This window comes from Mytilus edulis, chromosome 1 (assembly GCF_963676685.1).
Source record: "Mytilus edulis chromosome 1, xbMytEdul2.2, whole genome shotgun sequence".
Lineage (NCBI taxonomy): Eukaryota > Metazoa > Mollusca > Bivalvia > Mytilida > Mytilidae > Mytilus > Mytilus edulis.
The window spans coordinates 9,116,294-9,136,846 of record NC_092344.1 but is presented as its reverse complement, the minus strand read 5'-3'; the positions used below and the strand labels follow the sequence as shown (position 1 = coordinate 9,136,846).

Here is a 20,553-nt window from a genome sequence, read left to right as displayed (position 1 = left end):
TTTGTTTAATACAACAATAAGTTTTTATAAGTATGAATTTAGTCTAATCTTAAAGTCATATATTTAATGTGGCCATACCTGTTAATTGTACATACATATGTCATTGACATAAGTACTGTATTACAAATAATGAAAAGATGTCTTTGATTTGGTGAAAAAATATGAGGGCAAAATCTATAGTACCAAAAAGAAATACTAGTACACAAAATTTTCTTTATTTGGAGAGTCTTCATACAGATCACTCTAATTTAAGAGTTTGTCAAAATATAAATAGATTAAGATATTTAGATTCAAAAGAGGACTATTAAAAAGAACCCAACCAAATCTAGCCTACTAAAACCTTATTCAAAACGAACCTACTGAAACCTTATTACTTATACAGTAACTGTAAGTCCTATTAAAAAAGAACATACCAATTACCTAAACTTATAATTCACAATGAGGCAAAGAAACAGCAAGGAAGAACATACTAATAATACATTGGGAAATACTGAATAAAGGCAAATTCGATTTACTTGTCTTTGGAGCTAAACAACTCTTTCTTTTAACTTCATAAACATTTTCACATGGCCTTTGTCTTCTACTGAGACTGAACTGCTATAGTACTGATATAGAAAGAAGGGAGCTGTGCTTGAAATGATTTTAAATTATGATTTTCCAACATCAATGAGCATACATATCCAAATTAACCAATAAAGAATGATTCGTTTGTTAAAATAAAATGTTTGAGCACTTTTACAGACAAAATGAGAACACAAGACAGTGATAGTAAAATATTACAGCACTCTTAAAAGACAACCACTAAAATAAAATTACAAATTATTTCCCCATAATTTTTATTTTTACATCCCACATTTTATTCAATATTTTTATTTTACATGACTTTGTATATTATAGCATGATGTGTATTACCAGGACTGTGCAATCAACTATTACCATTTCATTACTCCAGTCAACAGCACATTCTAATAACAACATACTTGAAAGTAGAATTTGTTATGGTAATGTCAGTTTAAGTTCTGTCATTGAAGTAAGACATTTCAAATATGCATCTTACCACCAGTCTTTATTTTATATTTTATTTCAAATTATCTATCTTTTTGAGAGAAAAACACACAATTTTTCAAGCAGGACATTGCTATAACTAGATGACATATGCCCTTAAATAAAATAAATAGTTATGTCTGAATCTTAACACAGCAAACTTGTTAAAATATGACCAAATATTGATATATACAATTGAATAAAATGTTGTATTTTCTGCATAAACAACCCTTTTGGTTCACTGATTTTTGTATTCAAATAAACATTGAATATTGATTAATAATGACAATTTAGATTAAGTACTAAATGCACAGTTTTTATATCACTTTATGAATATGCATTTGCATGGATCACATTATATTATATCTGCCACAGGGTACATGTTGCATCACATTGGGTCTATTATCCTCTTGTGCTGACATACAAATACCACTGTACCTAATGCCTCATGAATGGAATGTTGCATCATGGTCCTGAGACTTGAACAGTGAACACACAGGGCTAGGAATCATCAGGATCTGCTAAGTATTTGCCTGAAATATAACATCAGGGCATATTAAATATCATTACATTAATTTGCACTCTTATCTGCATAACATTTATAAATCTTAGTAAATATAGGAACAAACTGTCACACATATCATATGGGGAAACTTTATAAGAATTAAAGCAGTTAAATTTGAATCATCTGCTTGTGAAACATGAAGCTGATAAATGCTAGTATAACATTGATGTACAGCAGAAGGGCAAATTACATATCATTACTTGAAAAAAAAAAAATCTGTGAAAAAGTTTTTACTGAACTCTTCTTTTATACATCAAATCATCCCTTTTAATTTTTGTTACCTGCTCCAAATCTTTTCTTTGCAAGTGATATCCTATATCCAGAACCTATTAATTCAAAGTCTATTCCCGATAACGATGCTCCTTCACATATAAATTGTACGGCGGCCGTGGCAGGTTTACTTGGACCTGATTTTAAGTGGAATTTAGCTCTAACACAACCTTCTCTAGCTTCTTCACTAACTTCTGATATATCGTTCAGTTTCCACATTCCTCTTTGGCTTTCTTCATTCCTACAATCAAACAAAGAAATGGAAAAATTCTTCAGTTCAACTTTTTTGGTTAGTTTTTTGTTGTTGTTATCACTGCAGACATTGATGGACATTTGGATGACATTAAAAAAATAACCTTTCATCTAACACTTGAAAGAAAATTTGGTAAAATAGGAGTTTGCCTGGCAACTTTATTTGTTTTGACTTATTATTAACTGATCACTATTTGTGAACATATATATGCAGACTAACCCTACCTAAATGAGTGAAACACAATTGAACATGGTCATTCAGCACTTGCAAACCATGAGGTCAAGGTTGTTGTATTGTGTTAGACTAACATGGCTCCTTATAAATCAGATATTGACAACATATAATTAGGTATATTCTCAGAAATAGACCTTTCAGGTAACTTTCATTTTAAGAATAAGTAGAATAGATGCAATTCACACACTTTCACCAAAAACCATTGGATTATTCTGAATGAATTTCCTTATCAATACAAGAATCGACTTACCACACACCCTCAGGTGTACTTTTCATACTAGTAACTTCTCCACTGACTGGAATCATTAATGATATATTTTTTAACGTTGATGGGTTTGACATTGGTAAAGGATTAAATTTATAATCTAATCGTACATCTGTATGAGTAGGTTCACACTTCCAGTAGACAACCAATGGTAATGGACAACTCCCTACACCAGACAAAGCTTTAGCCTACAAGTAAATAAGTAATCATCTTTATAATTTACATGTAATTTACTCAAATATTGTAAGGGGCCAGTTTTATGATGAACCAAAATACATGTGGTTTATTTTCTAATTTTATTTTAACTTAAAATTCAACAACAAAGAATGACTTCTTCCCTGAAGATCTCAAGTATTATCAGCTAACTCTAAGGATCCATTTTACTTAATATAATGATCATTTAAGTGGATTCTTAATGGCTGACATCAATAATTGTTTATCACTAAGAAGGCCTAATCCAACTGTACTCATTTTAATACAGTTAACACTGAATTTTTTATTACTGTCTTGTATGGACTTAAGGAACTTCTTTCCAATTCTTGCTGTGTATTTGTTATCAAAGCGCAGAACATCCTGATTGCAGAAGTAAACCAGATGCTCCGCAGGGCGTAGCTTTATACGACCGCAGAGGTTGAACCCTGATCGGTTGGGGCAAGTATGGACACAACATTCAAGCTGGATTCAGCTCTAAATTTGGATTGTGATTAAATAGTTGACACAGCATAGGTTTCTGACACAGAATGAATGTGTTCTAATGAACTTAAAATTTTTGTTTTCTCTTAGAGCAATTCACTATGCTGTTGAATATTAATCCTCTCAAAAAAATGTTTGAAGAAATTTTCTTTTTTATTTATGAAATTTCAAATGAGAAAAATTGAACCCAATTTTTTTAATCACATCCCCCTTTCCCTTATTCCAAAACTAATCTCAATTAAAATTTCTAATGGAGTTTGCAACAATAACTACTCATTTAAATACATCATAAAATATTAAGATGTAAAAAAACTGCTTGTTATCACTGAATGGTAAAGATTATTTTAATTTATCAGTTGGTAGTAAAAAGTGAATATACATTGTATATTGTATATTACAAAGATTTATGTTGATTCTGGACAAAGAAAGATAACTCCAATTAAAAAAAAATCTTGCTATTGCACAATATTTTGCAATTAGATATTTCTTGCTTACTATTCTGGACAAAGAAAGATAACTCTAATTAAAAAAAAAATTGCTATTTCACAATATTGTGCAATAAGTTATTTCTTGCCATTGCGCAATACTGTGCAATTGAAAAGACTTGCTATTGCACAATACTTAATATAATAATTTTAGATCCTGATTTGGACCAACTTGAAAACTGGGCCCATAATAAAAAATCTAAGTACATTTTTGGATTCAGCATATCAAAGAACCCCAAGATTTCAATTTTTGTTAAAATCAGACTAAGTTTAATTTTGGACCCTTTGGACTTTAGTGTAGACCAATTTGAAAACAGTACCAAAAATGAAGAATCTACATACACAGTTAGATTTGGTATATCAAAGAACCCCATTTATTCAATTTTTGATGAAATCAAACAAAGTTTAATTTTGGACCCCGATTTGGACCAACTTGAAAACTGGGCCAATAATCAAGAATCTAAGTACATTTTTAGATTCAGCATATCAAAGAACCTAACTGATTCATTTTTTGTCAAAATCAAACTAAGTTTAATTTTGGACCCTTTGGACCTTAATGTAGACCAATTTGAAAACGGGACCAAAAGTTAAGAATCTACATACACAGTCATGACAGTTAGATTCGGCATATCAAAGAACCCCAATTATTCAATTTTGATGAAATCAAACAAAGTTTAATTTTGGACCCTTTGGGCCCCTTATTCTGTTGGGACCAAAACTCCCAAAATCAATACCAACCTTCCTTTTATGGTCATAAACCTTGTGTTTAAATTTCATAGATTTCTATTGACTTATACTAACGTTATGGTGCGAAAACCTAGAAAAATGCTTATTTGGGTCCCTTTTTGGCCCCTAATTCCTATACTGTTGGGACCTAAACTCCCAAAATCAATACCAACCTTCCTTTTGTAGTCATTAACATTGTGTTTAAATTTCATTGATTTCTATTTACTTAAACTAAAGTTATTGTGCGAAAACCAAGAATAATGCTTATTTGGGCCCTTTTTTGGCCCCTAATTCCTAAACTGTTGGGACCTAAACTCCCAAAATCAATACCAACCTTCCTTTTGTAGTCATTAACATTGTGTTTAAATTTCATTGATTTCTATTTACTTAAACTAAAGTTATTGTGCGAAAACCAAGAATAATGCTTATTTGGGCCCTTTTTTGGCCCCTAATTCCTAAACTGTTGAAACCAAAACTCCCAAAATCAATCCCAACCGTTCTTTTGTGGTCATAAACCTTGTGTCAAAATTTCATAGATTTCTATTAACTTAAACTAAAGTTATAGTGCGAAAACGAAGAAAATGCTTATTTGGGCCCTTTTTGGCCCCTAATTCCTAAAATGTTGGGACCAAAACTCCCAAAATCAATCCCAACCTTCCTTTTGTGGTCATAAACCTTGTGTTAAAATTTCATAGATTTCCATTCACTTTTACTAAAGTTAGAGTGCGAAAACTAAAAGTATTCGGACGACGACGACGACGCAGACGACGACGCCAACGTGATAGCAATATACGCAGAAAATTTTTCAAATTTTGCGGTCGTATAAAAAAAGGATTTGTAAAATGATTACCTGGTACTTAAGAATATCAATATTAAAATATGAGGCTGTTTTATTTTCTTCTCCTTGGGTTTTTAGATGTCCACATAAAGCAGCCATGTCAAAATGGTATGAAAGACTATCTGATGAACTTTGGTCAACATCTCTGAAATGACACAAAAATAAAGAATTAATATAATCCATTCATTACATTTCAAATAACAGAAAACAAATGAATGTTACAATAATATATGATCATACAGTGCAATTCATAACACATAAAGGATCTTAGTGTTTTTTTTGTTGGAATGCTGTCTATGTTAGTATATACCCCAAACCTCTCTCCATTCATATACGCTTCATCAAAAGTTAATACATCGTAAAGATATGGCTAATATTTATATGTTTTTTCAAACTGCAAATGGCATTTAGATTTAAGAACACGCAATGACGCACTATGGCATCATGTTATAAAGATTTTGTAAGTGTATCAACAACTAACAGGATTGATAAGAAATGCAGAAAATATCATGTGTAAATATATATAAAAGAAAAAAAACAAACAGACAAAATCACTGAACACCATCCTGCTCACCTTTACACTCGGAGTAAATATAATGGTGTAATGAAAACACTTACTGAATAACGAGTTGCTGATTGAGTAGTACTTGTTCTAATCGGTCTGTATTTTTGATTCTAAAACTTAAGAGTGCCGGTGATGGATTTTCTGTGAAGACTCGTACAACACCAGCAGGAAATGACATCATTACATTCCCTGTTATCTTGACCATACATCTGTAAGAGACAAATTCAACTTTTGTAATATTCTAAACAAGTATGAATGAATTTTATATGTCAACTACATTAATAATATATTGTTCTGTCTATAGTGCTAGCTTTATGTTGATTTAATAATCTTACTTCCCGAATGAATTGGCTATTTCACATTTAGGTCTAGTACTTTTGTCATGTGCAGAATTTGTGAATATTCTTTCACTTGGAAATGCAAATATCTTTACAAGTTACTATGTATTCATGGGTACCAATTTTTCAATAGCCAGGATATCTTACTCCAGTATAATACAAAGCCTTCTCATTTGGTTTTAGATTATGTGAATACATGGTCAATTTTATAGTGAATATGTGATTACCAGATAGACCAAATACTTTTTTGAATATATATATTTGATAATCTAGGATTGCATTTTTGATTATTTGATTATGTAAATGATTAGGTGATTATATTGGCAAAACATTTGGGATTATTTGATTACTTGGACACCCATATGAGGGGCCTCAAAATATAACAATATAACTTACTTTGTAGCATCTGTTCCTCTGAAGAGTGAATTAATAGTTTCTGTGAAAGCTATAGCTAGCGGAACTGTATCAGACATGCCTATAGTTAACGGACTCGGTCCACGGGATGCACCAATGGGCATAGATGTCGTACTGAATGTAACACTGCTACTACTCTCCGACCGTGACATGAAAGCTGGACTAGTTCTTCCTCCTGCTGTTACCCGAGCTGGAACCTAACAAAAAAGATCCAATTACAAGTTAAGGTCCAACTTGTATACCAAGGTCATTCTCCCAACCAGAGTAAACTTACCTTATAAGATGACCTGTAAACTTATGTTCAAAATGAATAGAATTATAATATTGCGACTCAACATATTTTGGTATATAGAGGTCATTTGTGTAGTAGGTTTGACTGCATATTCTTTTATGGTGACTTGAATAACACCGGTATCACTCAGATTACAATTCTACCTTGACAGGTAAGTTTGTACTTAGCCTATAAAATACTTATTTAGCCTTGAGAATTGAAAGGTCAGTTTATCCCATTCATACAATAGAAGTTTACCTATAAGGGTCAGAATGGGGTTTACAGAATAGAGAATAAATGTAATAGCAACAAAAAATAGAGAATAGAGAAAATGAACAACAAAATAAAGAATAGAGAATAATGCGGTGCAGAAGTTTAAAGAATAAATGTGCAAAATAAAAAGGAAACTTAGGTAACTGTAATGCAATACCGATAATATAATGATCAATGTGCATAATTGATAAATAATCTTGTAACAGAAAGACTATATAGTAAAATCATTTTCATGAGAATTTGCTTTACAGAATGAGAGTTATTTTTAAGGCTATTAAAAGAAAAATGCCCTAAAAATTTAAAGAATATAGATATTAAAAAACCCATGCAGGTCCTCATGTCATTTACATTGTCAAAATATAGGACACATCTAGTCAAACTGGTTTTAAACTAGACATCTAGTCAAACTGGTTTGGTATACCTGACTGTTTCTTGCCCTAGATGTCTATTTCACAGTGACCTTATGTGTTTGTGCTAAGAGTACATTGTACTGTCAAATTCATTGATTTTCTGTTGGGACATGACCTACATTGTAAACATGTAAAATAGTGGCTTGAGATTTCAACTGATATTTATAGTATAATAAATTAAACTTTGGAATATTATATCCTGGTTGATGATGGTTTTTTTTGGGACCAAGATGTTTTCTTCATTCTTGTTCACATTATGATTATTTTAACCTTCAACATTGTTCAATGCACATTTAAACATAGAAAAAATTTCAGCTCTCATTTAAAATATTTTGCAACTTAATAATAATCTGTCAGATTTGGTGTAAACAAAAAACAAGACCCTGCAAGCATAGTCTATTTCTATAACAGTCAAGCAGATAGTTTTTTTTTAAATCTGAAAAAAAAACTACCATGTAAAGAAATATGCAAATTAAAAGGCCTAAAATAACCCCTAAAATTCAACATTAACAGATTTTTAACAATTAAATCAAGATGCACAAAGTTTTAAGTATTGGTCAGAATATAGGGTTCTTTTGTACTCTAACAATATCACAATAACAATAAAGTGACCTTAATTTTGGACAAGGTAAATGGCATGAAGCCAAATTTATCAACCTCTATTGTATGAATGGGAAACTGACCTTTCAATTCTCAAGGCTAAATAAGTATTTTATATGCTAAATACAAACTTACCTGTCAAGGTAGAATTGTAATCTGAGTGATACCGGTGTTATTTAAGTCACCATAATGGAGATTTTAGTTGTGTATTTACTATTAGTTCTGTATCAAAGTAAATATTTTTTTAGAATACAGATTGACACATCTTATGTCCTTGTTGGCAGACACAATATTTCCTTTTGAAAAAAAATTAAAATATAAACTTTGCAAAATAAACTGCTTAGCTGAGCCAAGCTGGATACACCTGCAGAGGTGAAACCATGAACAATTGGTGCAAAAATGGACACAATAGTCAAGCTTGATAAAGGTCTAAATTTGGATTTTAATTAAATATTTGACCTTTTATAGGTTTCTGAATTAATGCAGTCAAAGAACTTGAAATTGGTTATATAAGGGACGACATCAAAAGATCGATGTAGGATAAACCAGGTGCTCCGCAGGGCGCAGCTTTATACGACCGCAGAGGTCGAACCCTGAACAGTTGGGGCAAGAATGGACAAAACATTCAAGCATGATACAGCTCTGAATTTGGATTGTGATCAAATTTTTGACATTACATGTTTTTTTTTTACACAAAACAAATGCCAAGATTTTACAAATCAATTAAAGATTTCTTCTTCAAACTTTTTAAATCTAAAATTAAATAGTTGACACAGCATAGGTTTCTGACACAGAATGAATGTGGTCTAATGAACTTAAAAGGTTTTTTTTGCCTTTGAGCAAATCACTATGCTGTTGAATATTAATCCTCTCAAAAAAATGTTTGAAGAAATTTTCTTTTTATTTATGAAATCTGAAATGAGAAAAATTTAACCCCCCCCCTCTTTTTTTTCACATCCCCGTTTCCCTTTTTCAAAACTGATATCAATTCAAATTTCTAATGGAGTTTGCAACAATAACTACTCATTTAAATACATCATAAAATATTAAGATGTAAAAAAAACTGCTTGTTATCACTGAATGGTAAAGATTATTTAAATTTATCAGTTGGTAGTAAAAAGTGTATATACATTGTATATTGTATATAACAAAGATTTAAGTTGATTCTGGACAAAGAAAGATAACTCCAATTAAAAAAATTCTTGCTATTGCACAAATAGGATATTTCTTGCTTACTATTCTGGACAAAGAAAGATAACTCTAATTAAAAAAAAATTTGCTATTTCACAATATTGTGCAATTAGATATTTCTTGCCATTGCACAATACTGTGCAATTGAAAAGACTTGCTATTGCACAATACTTAATATAATAATTTTAGATCCTGATTTGGACCAACTTGAAAACTGGGCCCATAATCAAAAATCTAAGTACATGTTTAGATTCAGCATATCAAAGAGGCCCAAGAATTCAATTTTTGTTAAAATCAAACTTAGTTTAATTTTGGACCCTTTGGACTTTACTGTAGAATTTGAAATTTGAAAACAGGACCAAAAATGAAGAATCTACATACACAGTTAGATTTGGCATATCAAAGAACCCCAAGGATTCAATTTTTGATGAAATCAAACAAAGTTTAATTTTGGACCCTTTGGACCTTAATGTAGACCAATTAGAAAACTGGACCAAAAAAACTTCAATAATCAAGAATCTAAGTACATTTTTAGATTCAACATATCAAAGAACCCAACCGATTCATTTTTTGTCAAAATCAAACTAAGTTTAATTTTGGACCCTTTGGACCTTAATGTAGACCAATTTGAAAACGGGACCAAAAGTTGAGAATCTACATATACAGTTAGATTCGGCATATCAAAGAACCCCAATTATTCAATTTTGATGAAATCAAACAAAGTTTAATTTTGGACCCTTTGGGCCCCTTTTTCCTAAACTGTTGGGACCAAAACTCCCAAAATCAATACCAACCTTCCTTTTATGGTCATAAGCCTTGTGTTTAAATTTCATAGATTTGTATTTACTTATACTAACATTATAGTGCGAAAACCAAGAAAAATGCTTATTTGGGTCCCTTTTTGGCCCCTAATTCCTAATCTGTTGGGTCCTAAACTCCCAAAATAAATACCAACCTTCCTTTTGTGGTCATAAACATTGTGTTTAAATTTCATAGATTTCCATTTACTTAACCTAAGGTTATTGTGCAAAAACCAAGAAAAATGCTTATTTGGGCCCTTTATTGGCCCCTTATTCCTAAACTATTGAAACCAAAACTCCCAAAATCAATCCCAATCTTTCTTTTGTGGTCATAAACCTTGTGTCAAAATTTCATAGATTTCTATTAACTTAAACTAAAGTTATGGTGCGAAAACCAAGAAAATGCTTATTTGGGCCCTTTTTGGCCCCTTATTCCTAAAATGTTGGGACCAAAACTCCCAAAATCAATACCAACCTTCCTTTTATGGTCAGAAACCTTGTGTTAAAATTTCATAGATTTCTATTCACTTTTACTAAAGTTAGAGTGCGAAAACTAAAAGTATTCGGACGCCGGACGACGACGACGACGACGACGACGACGACGCAGACGCCAACGTGATAGCAATATACGACGAAATTTTTTTCAAAATTTGCGGTCGTATAAAAACTTAAATAGAATAGTTTGGGGGTGGGGGTCAACATTGCTGCAAGTTTTGTTAATCTAAAATTGATTTTACATATATCCATATAGGTAAATCAATTTTTCCCAAATTAAGTTAAGAAGGGGGGTAGGGGGGTCAGCGAAAAAACTATGTGAATTAAGTTTTTTAGTCTACATTGAACTTTTGATGTCGTCCCTAAGTCGAACTTATATTAAAGATTTCTTGCTGTTGTGCAATACTTGGTAAATCTGTTGTCAGATTATAAACAATTAAAGTTCAATTTCTTCTCAATGTCATATTTGAAATTTATGAAACTCAATAGCAAGATTACATCAATAGATATTAATAATTCACCAAAGTTTCATGAGAACTGTTGAAAGCATTTTTGAGTTATTGTCCAAAAACTGGAAAATCCCTCCTTTTATAATGAATAAAACCCCATAACTCGGAAATGTAAAATGTAAAATTTATAAAATTCGAAAGGGAGCTTACATCAACAGATATAAACAATTGACCAAAGATTCATGAGGACGGCTGAAAGGGTTTTTAAGGTATTGACCTAAAACTGGAAAATCCCCCCCTTTTTTAATGAATAAAACCCTGGGTTTATAAATATTTTTGATTTGAGCGTCACTGATGAGTCTTACGTAGACGAAACGCGTGTCTGGCTTACTAAATTATAATCCTGGTACCTTTGATAACTATTGAAAACATAAATTCTAAAATTTCTAAAATTTCTAAAAATCGAAAGGGAACTCATGTCAATAGATGTTAACAATTCACCAAAATTTCTTGCAAGTTGGTGAAAGCAATCTTTAGTTATTGTCTGAAAACTGAAAAATCCCCCCTTTTTTAATGAATAAAAAACTCAGAAATTGTAAATCTGAAATTTCTAAAAAAACAAAATGAGCTCACGTCAATAGACATAAGTTTCATGCATATTGGATAAAGGGCCTTTGAGTAAATGTCTGACATATTGACGAGGCGCAGACAGACAGACAGATGGACAACAGTATACCATAAAATGTCTCATAAACGGGCAAGAACCTTGATTAAAATTTATAAAATTAGAAAAGCACTGCATATTCTACATTATTAGCTAGTAATGGCAGCTACCAACTTACCTGTGGAGCTATTGCTGATGTCCGTGAGGGAGGTCGCTGAGGTGGCATTGGTAAATTAAAACTACCATTTAATGAAGAGGTAAGTTGACTGGAGGCTGATGATATATTATCCGGTTTATCAGGTTTGGATTGAAGACTAGTTGAAGGACTAATACTACCATTTAAAATATCGGATGTATCTACAGAAAATGGAAATGAAAGTTTTTATATGTATATAACACTTGAATCAATATTGGTATAACTAGTCAAATGTATTTCATTCAAGTTTTAATTTAAAATTTGAGATGGTTACAGTTCAATAACTAAATATTTTCTGTTCAAACTAAGCTTCTATTTCTTTTGACGATGCTATTTTCCCCCTATTTATGAACTTTTTGGTATTCTAGCACTTTTGAAGCTTCTCACTTTTTTTTATTTTGATCATATGTTCTTTAGTTGCACAATTCATTCATATCAGTGCCTTTTTTTTTCTGATTCATCAATATCTACATAATCTACAAATACTCACTTGGATTAGAAGCAGGAGTAGTAGAAATCGAAGCAGGAGTACTAGAAATACTATTAGCCGGAGTACTAGAAAGACTATTAGATATGTCTGCCATAGGAGACAAAGGTGACGGGAGGTTAAATCCACCTCCTATAGGGGTAGACGAAGTAGAGGAACTAAAAAAATCTAAGTTTAAAAGGTCCAGGTTTTGGCTCGGACGGGATTCCCTGTAAAAAAAAGGACATATATTAAATATGAATGAGGGTATTTAAACAATTACTTATTACCTGTGTCCTTCCTGATAAGTGGTATATCATTTACAGTTTCATAAATATTTCAACAAGGAAAATAAGTATTTTTTTTACATGAAAATATTAAATGCAAGACAATATTCTAAACAGTAAGACACTTATGTCAAAGGAAAAAATCTGTTTACCCTTTTTTTTTTTTTTTATTCCTTTAAGTAATCTCATCTAACATAAACATGTGTGTATCAATGACAATTGTGGTGAAATAGTTTAAAAGAAATTATGAAAACATACAGGGGAATCATAATCATATTAGAATTGGAAAATATATCATTAGAAAATAATTAGCTTCTAAGTAGCAGATAGTTTGCTTCAATTTAGAAATTTTTTGGATTGAATAAATGTTCAACACTAATAATTAGTAATACTGTATTATATAATTACCCCAAGGTATCTGATTCCGACTGGGATCTTTTCATTTTCTTGTCTACAGGTGTCTGAGCTCTCTTCCTCTGTAATGGAGGATTGCTTATTATATTCTCAATATAAAAATAACCAGATGCCTCGCAGGGCGTAGCTTTATACGACCGCAGAGGTTGAACCCTGAACGGTTGGGGCAAGTATGGACACAACATTCAAGCTGGATTCAGCTCTAAATTTGGATTGTGATTAAATAGTTGACACAGCATAGGTTTCTGACACAGAATGAATGTGTTCTAATGAACTTAAAATTTTTGTTTTCTCTTAGAGCAATTCACTATGCTGTTGAATATTAAGGGCATACGATACAGTTTTGATCCTGTATTTACAGTTTGATGAAAATTTCCATATAGGCTAATTTTTGCCTGATTAAATCAAATATGTAATAAAAAATATACCTCCATGTGCTACTTTTTGAGTTAAATGAGGTCGAAATTTTGTATATTTGCTCAAAATTCGGATTTGTGACCGTATTTTTCCTTTCGAAAGAAAAACATAACTTTTTTGTTTTAAAAGATAAACACAAATTGTTTTTTTGTTAAATAATTTGTAATTTCTGTATTTTATAAGTATTCTAAAAATTTATGCCATTTTCATTCAGAAATAACTCATATTTATCAAATGGTCATGAATTGAGAAAAAAACGTCATTTTTGCTGTACATTTATCAAAATTAAAAAAAATTGCACTATTTACGTTTTCGTGAAAATTGGCACACATAATCTTCTCGCGCAATCAAACCAAATGGCATTTTAAAAAAGAGGGGTCCATGGACTCGTTTTCAAGTTAGATAAGTTTGAATGATAAAAAGCAGTTGAAAACTGAATCTTTTCCCGATAAGTCGTAGTTTGACGTCGCGAAAATAACAATTTACGTTAGCAACGTCATTACCTCCCCTGTAACTGTATCGTATGCCCTTAATCCTCTCAAAAAAATGTTTGAAGAAATTTTCTTTTTTATTTATGAAATTTCAAATGAGAAAAATTGAACCCAATTTTTTTAATCACATCCCCCTTTCCCTTATTCCAAAACTAATCTCAATTAAAATTTCTAATGGAGTTTGCAACAATAACTACTCATTTAAATACATCATAAAATATTAAGATGTAAAAAAAACTGCTTGTTATCACTGAATGGTAAAGATTATTTTAATTTATCAGTTGGTAGTAAAAAGTGAATATACATTGTATATTGTATATAACAAAGATTGAAGTTGATTCTGGACAAAGAAAGATAACTCCAATTAAAAAAAAATCTTGCTATTGCACAATATTTTGCAATTAGATATTTCTTGCTTACTATTCTGGACAAAGAAAGATAACTCTAATTAAAAAAAAATTTGCTATTTCACAATATTGTGCAATTAGATATTTCTTGCCATTGCGCAATACTGTGCAATTGAAAAGACTTGCTATTGCACAATACTTAATATAATAATTTTAGATCCTGATTTGGACCAACTTGAAAACTGGGCCCATAATAAAAAATCTAAGTACATTTTTGGATTCAGCATATCAAAGAACCCCAAGATTTCAATTTTTGTTAAAATCAGACTAAGTTTAATTTTGGACCCTTTGGACTTTAGTGTAGACCAATTTGAAAACAGGACCAAAAATGAAGAATCTACATACACAGTTAGATTTGGTATATCAAAGAACCCCATTTATTCAATTTTTGATGAAATCAAACAAAGTTTAATATTGGACCCCCATTTGGACCAACTTGAAAACTGGGCCAATAATCAAGAATCTAAGTACATTTTTAGATGACAGCATATCAAAGAACCTAACTGATTCATTTTTTGTCAAAATCAAACTAAGTTTAATTTTGGACCCTTTGGACCTTAATGTAGACCAATTTGAAAACGGGACCAAAAGTTAAGAATCTACATACACAGTCATGACAGTTAGATTCGGCATATCAAGTTATGGTGCGAAAACCAAGAAAAATGCTTATTTGGGTTCCTTTTTGGCCCCTAATTCCTAAACTGTTGGGACCTAAACTCCCAAAATCAATACCAACCTTCCTTTTGTAGTCATTAACATTGTGTTTAAATTTCATTGATTTCTATTTACTTAAACTAAAGTTATTGTGCGAAAACCAAGAATAATGCTTATTTGGGCCCTTTTTTGGCCCCTAATTCCTAAACTGTTGAAACCAAAACTCCCAAAATCAATCCCAACCGTTCTTTTGTGGTCATAAACCTTGTGTCAAAATTTCATAGATTTCTATTAACTTAAACTAAAGTTATAGTGCGAAAACGAAGAAAATGCTTATTTGGGCCCTTTTTGGCCCCTAATTCCTAAAATGTTGGGACCAAAACTCCCAAAATCAATCCCAACCTTCCTTTTGTGGTCATAAACCTTGTGTTAAAATTTCATAGATTTCCATTCACTTTTACTAAAGTTAGAGTGCGAAAACTAAAAGTATTCGGACGACGACGACGACGACGACGACGACGACGACAACGACGCCAACGTGATAGCAATATACGACGAAAAATTTTTCAAATTTTGCGGTCGTATAAAAAGTAACAAGAATGTGTCCTCAGTACACGAATGCCCCACTTGCACTATCATTTTCTATGTTCAGTGGACCGTGAAATTGGGGTAAAATCTCTAATTTGGCATTAAAATTAGAAAGATCATATCATAGGGAACATGTGTACCAAGTTTGAAGTCGATTGGACTTCAACTTCATCAAAAACTACCTCGACCAAAAACTTTAACCTGAAGCTAGGTGGGGCATAAAAAGAATGGTATGATAGCCAATGAGATAACTCTCACCGGAGACCAAATGACACAGAAGTTTTAAAACAACTATAAGTCATCGTAACAAAGTCACCTATAATTATAGTTTATCAGTAGTCATCTCAATGAGATTGATTTTCTAGCTTGAGCCGGTACGTCGAAAAGGCACCCTTAATTTCTAGCGCTAATTTTTCATAACACTCTACTGTGCCGAGAAAGAAAATTATCAGTCAGTAAGATCAAAGGAAAATTTCGTTAAATAGTGTTAAATATGGTTCTCATGGCAATCCAAATATTTTAATCAAAATCCTATATATACATGTTGACTTTAAAATCAAGAGATAAGGTATGATTGCCAATGAACAACTATCCTTCAGATTTTACATAAAGCAACAGAGCAACTATATAATTACTGAAGAATGGACAAACCTTTCTTTTTTTACATGAAATGAATCATAATGTTTTTAAATTCTATTGTTGATTGTTAAATAAAAATTACAGCATACAAACTACTATCAAAAGACAGGCATACATCTACTAAAAGGATCATGTATCCAACAATAAACAGGTTTTTTTATCAGTTTTTCAGAGAAACTACAATAATACTTATACTAAAATCCTTACCACAGCAGTGGGTGAAAGCCTTAATCCAACCATTTTCTCTTTGATCTCATCCACAGTACCAGCCTGTAGTGGACCATTAGGACTTAACGGTCGGATTTCTACTTTTATTTTACGTTTACTTTCATCATCTACAAGAAATAATTTGTGTCAATTTGAAAGAAAGAGATGTTTTATTCAGGTTCATTAAAACACAAATGTATGCGATATTCACATTTATTATACATATGACTATAAATTTTCTGTTTTCTTGTTGACAAAAAGCATAGGAAATACTCTATGATGAAACGTGATATTCACCGCAGCAAAAATCCTGAGAGGTTAATATCAGATTTCCAACACTGTCAGTGTACTTTAATATAGATATTCCAAGGCAACATCAATGACATAGATTTATGACGTTAAGTAAATTCCTGATATTTTCTCTTTTTTTCTGTGTATTTTTTTCCTCTTTCCTCTGCCTGTTTTTTTGGTGTATTTGTTTTTAGTGAACTTTATTATATCTAAATATTTTAACTTATGAAATAAGCAACAGCATAGTGATACGCACATGATATATTTGGTATAAACACAGAGAGCAGTTTTAAAATCATCTTGGAAAATGGAATGAGGATAAAATGTCATATAATAAAACAAGTGTTGACTTTTGATTTCATTAATATTTGATACAATGATTTATCAATGCCAGATATATGATATTCACCCTCAGTGAATATCATATATCTGGGTTTATCCTACTTGTATCAAGCAGTAATCATACCCAATTCAGAAGTTAATCATACCTGAATCAGAATCAGAATCACTAGAATTCCAGCTATTTTTATCTCCATTATTTTCTAATGGATTATCTGGCCTGATTCTGAAACCCTCTTCATCAACCAAACCATCATCCTAATGAAATATAAAAATAAATTAATAAGAATTTATTGGAAACGGATGATATGTGAATTATAATATAGGACTGTTTTACCAGTTAAAAACTTATTTGTACTTTAATCCCATCTCGACTTATTAACCATGGAATAGCAAAATAAATGGGAATTATACTCTTCACTATAAGTTCAATTTACTATCATCCTGTAAAAAATTATTTCTTATTTTTAATCATTAAGCATAGCACCCACCAAAACTATGAAGCTAAATTTGTTTCTCTAAGTTATTCAAGATTTAGGCTATTTTCTAAGAGAGATTTTACTGTCTTTTATTTTGCAATATAGTGATCATTTTGTATTTCCATATTACATCTGGTTTAACACCATTGATGTTCCATAAATTGTTTAACTATCACACAAATAAATAAAATATAAACTTACCCCTTCAAGAGTATCTCTGCAAAAGACATAAAAGAGAAATTAGAAAATTAGATATTTCATTTATTTATAGATGACTTTTAAAAATATAAAATTTTTGTTTGCAAAACTAAAAATAAAATTTCCGACATCAAAGTATATAGAGATACTGTGGATCTATTATTATCTTACCTCCTATACATTTCCAGGAATATGATTGATTAAAAGCGTCCGCGTGCAAACCGTGTATATTTGATATTAGGTTAGTAGGGAGGCGGGGCTTATCTCATACACGGTTAGTAGTGGAGTTACGTCCCTTTATATTCCACATTAGGTAAGAAGGGGGCTGGGCTTATTTCATACACGGTTAGTAATGGTGTTATGTCCCTTTAAAAAAACAAAACGGTACTGAGAAAAAAACTTAAAAGTTACAACAGACGAAGAAATTGATGATTAAGATTGAAATAAATTCATAAAACACATTTAAACCTTACAAGTCGTTATTGTTGGCATCTGTTTTTGTAGGATCAATGGAAGTATTTTCTTAATGCTAACAGTATTGAAGACTTGCTCATTTTGAGAATCACTAGTCTTAATTTCACACGTTAAGATAGTCGGTAAGATAAATTCGTTACATAGTGTGCTAGTGACGTAATACGGTATATATGGGGTCAGTAAATTCCATATGGGGATTCGAGCTTCGCTCTCACCATATATGGAATTTACTGACCCCATATATACCGTATTAGGTCATTAGCACACTATGTAACTAATATTATTCATAGGTACCTATTATGGTGGATTTTGTGGGTAAAAATGACACACAAGTTTAAATGTTAAATGGAAATACAAATTTCCCTTTGACTTGTATGTAGACTTTGGCAAAACATTGAAATCAAGTTTCTACTAAATTGACTGATTTTCTTCAATCCAAGAAAATTGATACCCATGAAAATGATGGAATCCACAGCTACTGTGTTATATCTTAAATTTTTACTATCATCAAATTAAAAAAATTATAATTATGGATTTAAAAGCATTATAATTATTCCATTCTAGAGTAACAGCATATAAGTAGGTATAATTTGTGTGGGTTCATGCCCTATTAACATGACAATATAACCGTCAAAATGAGCTATCAGTATTTCCTTAGTATCAAATGAAATTAAAACAGTATTAACTGAGGAATGATTTCTCAGTCAATTATTCATGCTGTGAAGTGCTGGCAGAAAATATCTTTGAACTTTGACTGAGAGCTGTTTCTTACTGTTCAAATATACTTTAAAAATTGTTTTCTATAGAGCAATCAATGAAAACAAAGCATTACCTGGAAAACAATTACAATTTAGTAACATACACAATAAAGATAACATAACAATATGACATTCATTTAATTGCAGATATTAAAATGCTGATTAAAACAGCTTGAAGAATTGGTAGAATATAATTTTTGGTCAAGCAATTTAATTGAAATACAGATCATTTGTTGGATCTTCACTTTCAAGGATCTAATTTATGTTCTAAAACTTCTTACAACGACCAATAAAAGTTTGTCTCCCAAAATTTTGAAGGTGTGAAGTGTATCATTAAAACAAAATTTGATGATCCCAGGTCGACAGTGCAAAAAGTAGAACAGAGTGCTGTGAGATCCTTGTTTGTGTAGACACATGATTTGTTTTTCATTCAGATTGAAGGTCAAGGTGAAGAGTCCACATGGTAACAACGTTTAAGAATGTTGTCATGTGTTATAGGAGATGAAAGCAGATTTTAATAAATTGAAAATTTGAGTTGTTATCACATTCATTTGACCTACTAGAATGATATAAGAAATAAAGACAATTCTTTATCTTTACAAAATTTAAATTTAAATGAATTTGAGGACAAGTGCTGCTCTGGTCATTCATTATGTGAGGTTTTGACAAGCAACATGCTCTCTCCTACCTGCCACCTGGTCTGAAACATTGCCACATAAAATAATTAACATTTATTTGTATAATTAAAAGACTTTCTTCTTGATACAACATTACAAGACCTACATGTGTGTATGCCAGTTTCCTCTTCCATGCTGGTATATATCAGTTTTGTAATAGTATAGAATCATTTATGTTTTGTAAAAACCAATTCATATGCATTAATTTGTCTATCTGCACATCTGACAAGTCTGACAATCCTATGATTAGTTTGTATTTTGTTGAACAATTTAACTCTTGGTTCACCTATTCAAACATTTGTCCAATAGAATTAACGAAAATTAGTATCCATAAATTATAATGTACATGGTTACTTTCACCTAATCATATTTCGGTCTGCTATTTTAACTATTACAAAAGATTTACATATACTGAAAAACTAAATGATTCGTATAGACAGTGCATAACTTGTCTTTAAATAGACAATGTAATCTTATATTTACTCTTAAAATTTTAAATCAATACATATTGTGAAACATAACAACATAATGATAAATAAACAGGAAGACAATGGATCATATCTCTCTAGATGTGTTCTACCTTTATAGCTTAAGTATTTGTAAATAACAGTATGAATAAACAAACAGGAAGCTACAGATAATAACTATACTTGATAATGCAATTGGAGAAATTGAGCTCAAAAGTACAAATATGCTACATGCATATCCCTCTTCCTCAATCAATAACC

General features: G+C 31.1%; 1 protein-coding gene across 11 annotated transcripts in view; it reads right to left on the bottom strand.

Annotated features, from left to right (window-relative positions):
- Positions 1 to 208: 208 nt before the first annotated feature.
- LOC139523310 (F-BAR domain only protein 2-like) overlaps positions 209 to 20,553 on the bottom strand; it is a 45,143-nt gene continuing 24,798 nt past the window's right edge. For all 11 annotated transcript variants that reach the window (XM_071317185.1, XM_071317230.1, XM_071317193.1 and 8 more), the window contains 12 exons: positions 17,920 to 17,935; positions 17,389 to 17,497; positions 16,610 to 16,737; positions 13,201 to 13,268; positions 12,530 to 12,735; positions 12,022 to 12,200; positions 6,673 to 6,887; positions 5,992 to 6,147; positions 5,386 to 5,518; positions 2,617 to 2,819; positions 1,891 to 2,120; positions 209 to 1,577 (listed from right to left, as the gene is read on the bottom strand). In XM_071317185.1, the coding sequence (XP_071173286.1) occupies positions 1,546 to 1,577; positions 1,891 to 2,120; positions 2,617 to 2,819; positions 5,386 to 5,518; positions 5,992 to 6,147; positions 6,673 to 6,887; positions 12,022 to 12,200; positions 12,530 to 12,735; positions 13,201 to 13,268; positions 16,610 to 16,737; positions 17,389 to 17,497; positions 17,920 to 17,935 (1,675 nt within the window). In that variant the 3' untranslated portion in view covers positions 209 to 1,545. The remainder of the gene's footprint in view (positions 1,578 to 1,890; positions 2,121 to 2,616; positions 2,820 to 5,385; positions 5,519 to 5,991; positions 6,148 to 6,672; positions 6,888 to 12,021; positions 12,201 to 12,529; positions 12,736 to 13,200; positions 13,269 to 16,609; positions 16,738 to 17,388; positions 17,498 to 17,919; positions 17,936 to 20,553) is intronic.